This window comes from Saccopteryx leptura, chromosome 2, assembly GCF_036850995.1.
Source record: "Saccopteryx leptura isolate mSacLep1 chromosome 2, mSacLep1_pri_phased_curated, whole genome shotgun sequence".
NCBI classification, from domain to species: Eukaryota; Metazoa; Chordata; class Mammalia; order Chiroptera; family Emballonuridae; genus Saccopteryx; species Saccopteryx leptura.
Genome location: NC_089504.1, coordinates 252,617,397 through 252,629,387, shown reverse-complemented (window position 1 = coordinate 252,629,387; position 11,991 = coordinate 252,617,397). Strand labels below are relative to the sequence as shown.

Genomic DNA, 11,991 nt, shown 5'->3' with positions numbered 1-11,991 from the left:
AGCGCAGGCTCATCTGGTTTGAGTAAAAGCTCACCAGCTTGGACCTAAGGTTGTTGGCTCAAGCAAGGGGTTACTCGGTCTGCTGAAGGCCCACAGTCAAGGCACATATGAGAAAGCAATCAATCAATGAACAACTAAGGTGTCGCAACAAAAAACTAATGATTGATGCTTCTCATCTCTCTCTGTTCTGTCTGTCCCTTTCTATCCCTCTCTCTGACTCTCTCTCTGTCTCTGGAAAAAAATTAAAAAAAAAATAAAAAAAATTAAAATAAAAAACCTGTAAAACAAATAACAATAAAATGTTAGGGAACCATCTCATTTTTCACTTCCAAATGTTATCAGATGACAGAACAGCAACGTGTCCTGTGTGTTCCGAGAGTCCCCATCGTTCGCGGGATGCTGGCAGGGAAGTCTCCGGCCAAGAGGGAGACACGTTCCCTACCGCCCGATACCATGATTGTACACAAGATGGAGAAGCTGTGGGACGTATTTGTATCATCGTAGGCCTGGAAAGGCTGCTGTCGATTTGACCTAGCGTCGGAAGGATGAAGGGAGACGATCAATAAGAGGAGATATTCAGAAAGCCAAGCCCTTGTCTACCATAACGGAAAGCAAACAGCTAACATCTAAGATGAATAAGTTAATACATCACCCCCCATCTAGACAGGTATCCATATACAAGGAAATACAGCAGTGAATCCGGGGGGGTTGGGGGAAGGGAAAGATGCCATAAGAATTCAAAGGCCGGCGGAGGGGAGGTTGTGTGGGCGTGGTGCAGAGAACTGGTAGTTTTACAGTAACTTCCTAAATGCACAAGAGAGGTAAGATTTTAGTATAAATGAACTTACCAGAGCCCTTTTCCCAGAGGGCTTTTGTTGGAGGGAAGTCTGGAGAGAGCATATAAACGTAAGAATAAGAAAATGTTGCTAATCTTTCTGACCCACACTGTTGATACCATGCCTGGGACTTGATCCAGGGCTGCTCCTGCCCCTCCCTTCCTCATCTTCCTCTGTGGTTTCTACCATTTTATGCACACAGAGACCTTTAATTACTCTCCGTAAACTGATGGCCCCTCCATTCCAAGTCCAGCTGCCTTAGAATCTAGTGTGAACTCGGTCACTAACTGGGACCCTGGGACCCTGAGGGGGCATCATATTCCTTTGGTCCTCAGTTGTCTGGTCTACAAAATGCTCAGACCACGTGATCTGTGTGTCCTCCTGCAGATGGGAGGGAGGGGTGGTAGCAGAGGCGGTCAGTGGTGCGGGCCAAGCTGTGGGGCTCCTGCAATGCTGACCTAGGCATAGAGCTGCTCGGTCCCTGCAGCACACGAGCCCGCTCTCTGGGGTAAACACGCAGACGCTGCATGCCAGAGCCCCTGGGCCCAGTTTTCTCCTAAAGCCCGAAGGCTGGAGACTGCTGCCCCCTGCTGCCCAGAGTGGCCTGCCAGCTGGACAGCCCACAGCAGTGACTCCCAGAACCAGCCACGTGCTCTCAAAGAGGAAGTAGGGGTGAGCATGAACACCTGTCTGAGCAGATGCGTTCTGTGTGCTCCAGGCTTCCCTGTAGTTGCATCCTGCCCTTGGGGCTGGCTCCCTGCTGCCCCAATAGACAGCAGGACAGACAGAAGGAGGACATGCACAGAGCTACAGAGTGACTACTGTCCAGAAGACCAGGGGCTCCAGAAACAAGCCCGAGTGCCACTGCTGGACGGGCAGTGGAGTCCGGAGGCCAGGACAGAAAGGTGAGGCACACCAGCTCTCTCTTAGCAGACACTCGTCGGAAGGATGCTCAGGCCTGTGGTTTGGTCACTGTTGGGACATCCTCACCCGTGATAAGCAGTCTGGCAGCTGCAGTGCCTGCGGGCTGGTCTGTTCACCTCCCGCCTGCAGCCAGGGCACAAGTCCCAGGATGGGGGTCTTCTTCTCAGTCCCAGGAGCACGTGATCAAGACTGACACTCCACTCCCCACAGTGCAGGACATGGATGTAAACAAGCCCTTCTCTCTGTGGCCAAGAGCACTGGCCTGTGTCTGTGAGCAGTGGACACGTGTGTGCACAGACTATAATGGGGGGGCGGGAGAAGAACCTTCCCCCTTAAGCAGCTCCTTGTCTGAGTACAGCCCAGTTATAGTCTCAACACCACTATTCCTCGGACTGCTCTGCTGGGGCTGCATCCACACACACACTCATATTTGCACATGCACATGCACAAACATGCACACACATGCATAGACACAGATACATGCACAGATACAGGCATGCACACATATATACACACGCACACACGCACAAACATGCACACATGCACAGATACACACATGTACACAGATACACATGCAAACAGATACATGCAGATACATACATGCACACATGCACATGTAAAAACACAAACATGCACACAGATCCGCACATGTACATAGATACACATGCACAGATACATGTACACACATAGATACACACATGTGCAGACATGCACACGCATGTACACATGTAGACATGGATACACACATGCACAGACACAGGTGCATGCAGACACATGCATACACATGGATACATGCATGTATATATATACACATGCACACACAGACACAGATGCATACAGAGATACATGTGCACACACTCAGAGACGACGTTCCTTCCTATGATATCAGAGGAATGGGGCAGGAGATTGAGAGCCATAACCTATGATATCAGAGGAATGGGGCAGGAGATTGAGAGCCATAACCGGTCTGGGACATGTTGCGATGCCCCTCATTTCACACTAAAGTGGGTGTGGCCCTGGAGGCAGCACCAGTCCTCGTGGCACTGTGACGCGGCGTCCTCCTTTGAGGCTGTAGACAATGGGTCTCGCACCCCGGTGCCTTCGCTGGAACTGCTCTCCCTTCCCGATTAGCCTGCTCTGTCCTCCTCGGCCCAATGGCATGAGCACAGCGCGTGCATCTCGCCCCTTGACCTTTCGGAGAGCCAGATGGCATTTTCCAGAATGTTTCTGGGTGAGGAGGCGTGGAGGAGGCAGTGCGGCTAAATCAGGCTGCAGTTCCAGTGTCAGGGAGACAGGACCTTAGCCACTCCTGCGCCAGCTACTAGTCTTGGAGTCGTAGGCCAGTTGTTCAAACTCTTGGACCCATCACTTTAAAATGTATCTTAAAACTCTAAAATGGCTGGTTGGCTCAGTGGTAGAGCATCAGCCTGGCGGGGAGTCCCGGGTTCGATTCCCGGACAGGGCACACAGGAGAAGCGCCCATCTGCTTCTCCACCCCTCCCCCTCCTTCCTCTCTGTCTCTCTCTTCCCCTCCCACAGCCAAGGCTCCATTGGAGCAAAGTTGGCCCAGGCGCTGAGGATGGCTCTATGGCCTCTGCCTCAGGTGCTAGAATGGATCTAGTTGCAACAGAGCGACGCCCCAGATGGGCAGAGCATCACCCCCTGGTGGACATGCCGGGTGGATCCCGGTCGGGCGCATGCGGGAGTCTGTCTGACTGCCTCCCCATTTCCAACTTCAGAAAAATACAAAAAAAAACAACACTCTAAAATGCCAAGGAAGACTTCTATCTATTTTATTTTTAACCAAGGTACAACTTCAGAGAACAGTGTTCAGCTCGATGGGTTTTTCGGAAGGTGTGCACATGTGTAACCACAGCAGGTCAAAATACACGCTGTTTCTGGCCCTTTGTCCAACGCCAGCTGTCCCCTCCACAGACATCTCTCTTCTGGTCTTCCCCGTCCTAGACGGATATGGCCAGTTCTCGATGCCTGCCCCAGTCCCACCCCTGCTCTGCCCCCCCCCCAGGTGACCTGCGGCGTCCCGGTCTACCATGTGGAGCTGGACACACCCCAGCCCTGCTGCTCACACTCCAACTCACCTGAGCTTCTGTGATCAGAGCCCGGGCCTTGCCCCAACCCTCACACTTCCTACATCTGCAGAGCAGAAGACCCTCCCGTAACATTCCGTCTTGTGACACCTGCCAGTGGAAAATGAAATCCATTAACCTCTGGAGCCTCTAGACATAATTTTTAGAACTTTTCATTTATCCAGCTGCTTTTATATGCTTTAGGTCAATAAATGCTAAATAAAACGTATTTATAAAGATCAGTGTTTTTATGCAAACTCTAGTTCACACACAGAGAACACTTACAAATAATCTATGGCCCCATTTTATATTAAAAACCATGTTATCTTCTCTCCTTTTCCATCTCCTAGCTAAAAACAACAAGCAAACAAACAAAAACAGTCTTTTTTAGCAAGAGACAGGAACAGACAGGAAGGGAGAGAGATGAGAAGCATCAACTCATAGTTGTGGCACCTTAGTTGTTCATTGATTGCTTCTCATATGTGCCTTGACTGGGGGGCTACAGCTGAGCCAGTGACCTTTGGGCTCAAGTCAGTGAGCATGGGGTCATGTCTATAATCCCACATTCAAGCCAGATGAGCCCGCACTCCAGCTGGCGACCTCAGGGTTTTGAACCTGAGTCCTCAGCGTCCCAGGCCAATGCTCTATCCATTGTGTACCACCTGGTTAGGCAGGAATTACATTCTTTTTGAGCCCTAAGTGCCACAAATAAATGGGCAAAAGAGAAGAAAGCGATATGGAGTGAGGTCCCGCAGCCCTGATGAGACAGCTCTGAGCCCGACACCACCCCGCTGAGGACGCACCCAGATGCAGGACTGCACCCCATCCGCTCACGTGCAACAACCATGCATGACCCAGACATGGCCAGAGGCACTGCAGAGGACAATGGCGTCTGGATGAGGTCCTGCTACGTGTGGCGAGACACAAGTCCAAAGCAATGTGCTCGTCAGAAACCTCCACCACCCATTCCCCGCAAGTGTCGACTTGGGTTTCTGTGTCACCTCAAGTTTCTCCCGACTTTCCTATTCTCCCCATGGAATACATTCTTCAAGAGACAAAGGAAAGCCCAGAGACAGAAAAAAAAGTTTATTTTACTGTCTAGTTATTTTACTTAAAAAGTTTACTTTTTGATAAAATAAAATGAATTTCAGTACCAGAGACCTCCCAGCGTGCGCAATGCAGGGACTCCGCACAGCCGTGAGGACGGGGCAGGAGCCACACGCCCGGCCACACTCGAGCCGCAGGGCGCGTCTGGACGCCATGTTCTCGGGGGCTTGGGAAGGAAGTGTGCAATTGGAAAATATAAATAAGTCCTTCAGGGAGCCGAGAATCAGGAAAACGCTTCTGCGCTCAGTCGTCTGGATCTCGGGGAGGTGTCGCGGGGACAAGAGCTCGGCACGCAAAAGGAAGCCCGGGTCCCGGGGTTCACAGTCGGTCCATCAACAAGAGAAGCGGCCCTGAAGGGGGCAGGGCCGGCCTCAGATGCCGTTCTTCACCAGCTCGTGCACTCCCCTCTCGTCGATGACCAGCGGTGCGTGGAACTCCCTGTCGGCCACGTAGCTCTCCAGCCCCTGCGGGGAGGGTGGAGACGACACAGGGTCAGTCGGTGGGTGCCGGCCATGCGACGCTGGACCAGGCTGCCGCCATGACTAACAGCGTGAAAGCCAGAGGCGAAGCCAAGGTGCATAATTTGTCAAAAAAGATCTTTTATAACCGGGCTCAGTGACCTATTATGACTGTATGAAACACAACAGACAAGCAAACGTATGCTGACTACCATGCTATTTGTAAAGTTAGTGAGATGACACTAGCTCTTCCTGTCATCAGCAGAGGTTCAGGGACGTCTGAGCACGGAGGGCGTCCCCACACCCGCGCTGAACACGCTCCCGGGAAGCAGGGTGCACACTGGAGGGAAGGGCCCGGCTCCCTGGTGCTGGGAGTAAGGGCACTAAGTGTGTGCAGAGCACAGACCCTCTGCGCTGGAATAAGCCCGGCTGCTGCGTGTGCTCTGAGAAGCCCGCTGCGTTTCCATGGCAGGCGAAGGGCTGACGTGAGGGGGCTGCTCGGGTGACCCGCGCACTCGGGCAGGGGGAGGGCCGGGTGATGTGTCGGGACCGGGACACCAAAAGGCCCCGTCTTCTCTGAGGGCAGCTCTGCTGACCCAGGAAACCGTGCCCGACGCTGATGTCTACAAAGAGGCAGAGACACTTACTTCTCCGGCGTAGGAGACGAGGGGTGAGATCTCACACTGGATCGGGACATCATTGGCGTCCTTCAAGCTGTGGAGAAACAGCATATTACAGACCATCTCCCACATCACCCGCCAGAGCGCAAGGACAAAATATGGCTCCCTCTGCAAAGCCTGCCGCTGCTACAAACAACTCGACAGCCCGAGGGCTGAGAGACGGGCGCTGTCGTGGTCAGAAGATGCCCCAGGGGGCCTGTGCCGCCATCAGTTTGCAGAGCACCTCCCCCACACGCACGCGTGTCCTGATGGCCCTCTCATTTCTCATCGCCTCCCAGTTTTAATGTGACAGAGAGGACAGTATACTGAGCACTGCTGGGCTCTGGTGTGTCACAGCTCACTGTCACCGCAGCCACAGCCTGAGGAGCTAGGCATGGAGGTTGACAAAGATGCCAGCGTACCCCGAACGGCGGCCTCTCACCATGGGGGCTACTCAAATGTAAACTCCTCCAGCTATAAATGTTAATGATCATTTTAAGACTCTAAACCAGGGGTCCCCAAACTTTTTACACAGGGGGACAGTTCACTGTCTCTCAGACCATTGGAGGGCTCCCACATACAGTGCTCCTCTCACTGACCACCAATGAGAGTTGCCCCTTCTGGAAGTGCAGCTGGAGCTGGATAAATGGCCTTAGGGGGCCAAATTGCGGCCCACGGGCCGTAGTTTGGGGACGCCTGCTCTAAACCATCATGGTAACGAGCACACTGGAGGCACGGGCACGGGTCTCCTTTGTCGCTGTCCCCGCCCCCTTTAACAGCAAAGGAGGGGCTCCCCCAGGCCAGCCTGGTCATCATACCCCCTCCAGGTCACACTCGACACCGACTGCCACTGGCAGCCCTGAGTGTCTACAGCACTGAACACGCACAGCAATAAACCATGTCTACAATGAAGTCCTTAGCCCCCTGAGCCTCTTACCACCTCACGAGTTGTACCAGCGGGTACAGGACACGCAGAAACCCCATGTCCCACAGCCTTGAACCCTGGCTCTCCTTCCTCGCAGCAAACACTGGCCTAAGCTACTGCGGAGCCCGCACAGCCAGAGGCCCCGGAGGGACACCCCAGCCGGTCCTTCTCCACTGGGCCCCTCCGATGGCCCTAGCTCCCCCCCCTGCCCCCACCGTGCTCTAAGGGTCAGCTCAGGCCCCATCTCCCAAGAGCTGCCTGCGTTCATTTGTTCACACAGAAGGTACACTGGGCATCTGCTACGTCACTGCCTCCCAGGGTGACTGTGTCACATGTTTAGGACATAAACACACTCTCACGTGTGTGAGTCTGACCCCACAAGGGGCTGCAGGAAACAACGCGTCGTCCTGCATGAGCCACCTCAGCGCCAGGCGCACCAATGGCACCTGCGTCTGGGAGGTGGGGTGGGCGACAGACACACCAACTCGGAGACAAGACGCTACAGAGTCGGGCAGGCAGCTCTCCAGACCAGTGCTGGTTCTGTCACGAGAGCTCCAGAGACCCGGTCCAGGCCCTCCGGGGCGGTGTGGAGTCACAGAGACCAAACAGGACAGCGAGGTCCCCGCCTGGCCAAAGCCCTGGGGACCGGGTGCCGGGTCAGAAGGTGGTTTTGAACCTGAGGGACACAGCACCGGATGACCTTCCTCTCTACACAGAGGCGCCCCAGAAACGAAGGCCCACTGGGGAAAGAGCGGACGCCCTGGGGAGGAAGGGCAGAGCTGCACCCCATGTGTGCACTCTCGGGGGCCCGGCACTTCAGCCCTGTAATGCTGCTGTCCCCCACTCTGCAGACAAGTCCCACTGGGGCGGACCCTGCCAGCAGATAAAAACGGGTGATGTCACTCTGTCAGGACCCGGCACTCCCTCTGGTTCCCACTTACGCTGAGGTCACCTCCCCTCTGGGGCACCTTCAGGGTCTCAGCAGGAGCCCCGTCACAGTCCTCGGCCTCGGCCTCATATGGGGACTCGGACTTGCTTAATTATTGCACTAATGGCCTCATTAAGTAAGTGGGGAGTAAAGTACTAACTAAAAGAAGTTGAACAGGGACTGTTTAAAACCTTTGGAATCTTAGCTGAAACAGCCAGACATTGCTTTAGGTGTATAATTAAAAACCTCTCACTTTTCAGATTAAAAGCCGTGGTTCGATGAGAAGAGAATTTAGAGCTAAAAATTTATTTCTGAAATCATAAAAGCAGCTTGCTTCCCCATGCTGGACGGGACAGAAAGTGAGGGTTTGGCACCCAGGTGCACTGGCGCGAGGCAGTGGCCGTCTGTGGTCTTGGAATCCATCAGGCCTGTGCGTCCCCTTCCTCTGGTCCAGGCCACGCCCGGAAATGCCATCAGTGTGGGACCCACCGCACAGGACGGGCAGACAGCACGGGCAGCAGGGAGCACATGAACGAGACCGACAGCAGGGCCCGCTCTGAGAAAATGCCCGTCTCCAGGCACATTCCCATGTCATCCGAGAAACATCACACAGACCCAGTGATTCTGAAGGTGTAATAAGCCGTCTCTTTCGCTACAAAGACATTGGCTCTTCGCCTCTGTCCGCACCAGGAGAGCGGCACATGTGCTTCCAGCTACAAACTACCTGCTCCCCAAAGGGATCTTCCGTAGGAGCCGGGTCAAAAGTGACAGGAAGTGACAGGGTGACCAACATGGGGAGCTGCTAGTGTGAGAATGAGGAGTCGCAGGAGCACTCCAGGGAGACCCCTGCACCGCGCCCCTTCTGTCCTGCTGAGCTGAGCCCGCCGAGAGCTGGGCCGGCGTGCTCCCTGGCCGGCGACCTGCTGTAGGCCTTACCTTTGCCGTGGGTGTCGCTGCTGGCCCGGGTGCCTGCGGACGGTCCTGGGGGAGGCATGCTGCCGCCCCGCATGCACTGCGGCTCTTAGTTAGTGTCGCCCAGACAGACACCTCCACCATGGAAGCAGCACCCAAGAGCCCCGCCCGCCCGCGGAGAGGCAGCTCTAAGCTACGAGCCCGTTAGTGCGGGGGAAGTTCAGCCCGTCACCATGCGCTGCAGGCAGGCCGCAATATTTACTTGTCACTGACATCGGCTGTGAGGACCTCTGATCGTCCACGTGCCGCGGAGCTACGTAGGAACAAAGAGGCGTTAATGGGGATGGAGGAGACCGGACACAGCAGTGACGTGGGGCTACACAATGCAGCTGACCAGGAGGCAGGGCGTGCTAAGTCACCCACTGAGTAGCAGGGATGGAGGTGACGAGCAGACTCGGCCAGGATGAAGCGTGAACGCAACCCGACACACAACAGGGCACACCTGTGACAAGGCAGCACCCGGTGGGGGTCCGGGACGCGAGGCTACGTGGCACTGCCTGGACCAGTGCACCTGCCTGGAGCCCAGCCCCGCCCGGACATCAGAGCTCCCAGGCACCCAGTCAGACCTCTGTCCCGTGAGGACACAAACTACACGGCAGAACATTCTCACGTAAGTACAGGAACGGCAAAGGACTTAGAAGGTACCAGTGATGGTTTTATCATAAAATATAAGATCTAGCTTAAAAGGGCTTTATCTCAAAATTGTATAGGCATAAGTAAGAACCTTCTTTTTTTAAATTCTAAAATCCCCAACATCTCTGAAGGATGAGAATCAGGGACTGAGGACACCACAGTAAGACAGGTGGCCCTGTGTCACGTCGGTGGCATGTGGGCGGCAGGACTTTTAAGGGGTCCCACAGACAGCACTTGCTGTGAGCCCACAGAGGTGCGGCATGGCCACTGCTGACGGCTTGGCCCACAGGGCACACTGGAGGGTGACCTTCCAACCACGATCCAGCAGGAGTCCACCGTGCCCTCAGACACGAGGGACGCGGACGAGACCCCTCTCTAAGAAGAGGAAAAGCCAACATCTCTTTGTCACGGGCAAAGCTGTCATGAGTTCATACCAGGAGGTGCCCTCACACGGCCTCTGCCCCTTCTTAAAGATGTAACAGACCTCAGAGAAAGAGGAGGAGGCGGCCCCAAGGGAGAGCCCGAGGCAGGAGGCTCACCGGGGAATTGCGGGCAGACGGGAGCCGTTCTCGTCGATAAAGTGGCCGCCGGCGTTGAGCACCCAGCAGTGGTGGAGGGACATGAGGGCGTGCCGGGCTGTGGTGGGGTTGTCCTTGCCATTCTGGCTGTCCGCATTCTTCAGGGGAGAGAACTCGTCTTCCCGTAACACCTCATACACCACAAACTTCCTGGACAGAACCAAAAGAATACGTCAGACTACGAGACAGAGCCGCCCCCAGCGTGACCCCCGCCAAGCCTCTACTCCTCACTGGCCGCTCTCTGACCCAATCTCAGAAGAAGGCTGAGGGAAGGAATGCTCTTCTCCAGTACCAGACGGGATCTGTCCTGCCCCAACCAGTTAGAAAGACTAGAAATCTTAATGCACAAAGACCCCGCTGGTATCTGCTCTGGAAAAGAAAGGGTGAGCAGCAGTGTGTTTGCTGTGACCCCTCTGTGCTAAGCTCTCCCTGCACTTTCACTGGTCAGTTCTGAGACACGCATCTCAGATCCATGTGATCTTCTGCAGAGAGCCACATGTGCTGAGCAAACGCTCACTGAGACACGTGCTCTCAGGTATGGAGCATCCTGAACACGGGGGTACCTGCCCTTTCGTCCCCCGGGCAAAGTCAGTGACTGGGACTGTCCTGCAGACCAGCCAGAGAACTAATGAACTGACACAGAGAACCCCCTCGGGGCAACTCAGCACTCCGGGGACCAGCAGCTCCACACCAGGGTAAAGACACGTCCAGACAGCACAACACGCCTGACAACTGCCGTCAGACGACCCCTAGAACGGCGTCCTGCCTGGGAGACGTCAGGACAGGTTCCAGGGCGCACACACATCCTGCTGGCTACGCGAAACCTACTTTGCAAACTGGAAGATGTCAAAGACAAACTTCTCCATCTTTATTCCGTTAGGCTTGTCGGGTTTAACCAGCTGCCCCTGGGGACCCACGTACGGAATCTTCTTCTGAGCCACGTGGTGCTGCAGCTGCGGTTCGTAAACACTGAGCAGGAAGGAGAGACAGTCACTGTGTGAACTACAAATGCCAGCAAGCCAGTAATCGCCCCGGAGCCAGCACTCAGCCACCAGGACGAGACCACAAGGTGCGGAGTGCTCGTCATGGTGATGAGCTCAATGTTAGAAGTACACACAGTGGCCCTGGCTGGTTGGCTCAGTGGTAGAGCATCGGCCCGGCATGTGGAAGTCCTGGGTTTGATTCCAGGTCAGGGCACACAGGCGAAGCGCCCATCTGCTTCTCCACCCTTCCCCTCTCCTTTCTCTCTGTCTCTCTCTTTCCCTCCTGCAGCCAAGGCTCCATTGGAGTAAAGTTGGCCCAGGCACTGAGGATGACTCCATGGCCTCCGCCTCAGGTGCTAGAATGGTCCAGTTGCAACAGAGCAACACCCCAGATGGGCAGAGCATCGCCCCCTGGTGGGCATGCCGGGTGGATCCTGGTTGGGCGCATGTGGGAGTGTCTCTCTGCCTCCCCGCTTCTCACTTCAGAAAAAGAAAAAAAGAAAAAGAAAAAATACACACAGCTGCTCACACCAGCGTCTCCCCCACACTCCTACGCTTTATAAATGCTCTCCTCTGAGCCCAACTTTTCCCAAGACCACTGCAGTTTTGGGGTACAGGCCTGAGTGTTAACAGTCACTACAGGTGTGTCAGCGCAGTGAGACACAGCATGGGGGCAGGGCACACAGGAGCTGCGCTGAGGGTCTAGGGAGAGCTGTTAGACCATGCAGCCCCCGGAGGCCCAGGTGCTGTCAGGTGGGGAGTCAGACAGCACGAGCGTCCCCTCCAACACCTGGGGACAAAGAGCTTCCCCAGTCCCTGGGCACGAGGACCATGCAGGTCCCCTCCGCGCCTCAGGCTGTTTTCCTCTTTCTCTAACACACTGGCTCCTAAAGGCTCGTCC

At 55.0% G+C, this 11,991-nt stretch overlaps 1 protein-coding gene across 4 annotated transcripts in view; it reads right to left on the bottom strand.

The window, feature by feature from the left end:
- Positions 1 to 3,531: 3,531 nt before the first annotated feature.
- UAP1 (UDP-N-acetylglucosamine pyrophosphorylase 1) overlaps positions 3,532 to 11,991 on the bottom strand; it is a 30,649-nt gene continuing 22,189 nt past the window's right edge. For 2 of the 4 annotated variants that reach the window (XM_066371360.1, XM_066371361.1), the window contains exons 7-11: positions 10,936 to 11,076; positions 10,069 to 10,257; positions 9,099 to 9,149; positions 6,060 to 6,126; positions 4,919 to 5,418 (exon numbers count right to left, since the gene is read on the bottom strand). In XM_066371360.1, coding sequence (XP_066227457.1) covers positions 5,326 to 5,418; positions 6,060 to 6,126; positions 9,099 to 9,149; positions 10,069 to 10,257; positions 10,936 to 11,076 — 541 coding nt within the window. In that variant the 3' untranslated portion in view covers positions 4,919 to 5,325. Of the gene's footprint in view, positions 3,722 to 3,859; positions 3,959 to 4,918; positions 5,419 to 6,059; positions 6,127 to 9,098; positions 9,150 to 10,068; positions 10,258 to 10,935; positions 11,077 to 11,991 lie in introns of those variants that run through there. The other 2 variants (XR_010749398.1, XM_066371362.1) reach the window with 2 other exon arrangements.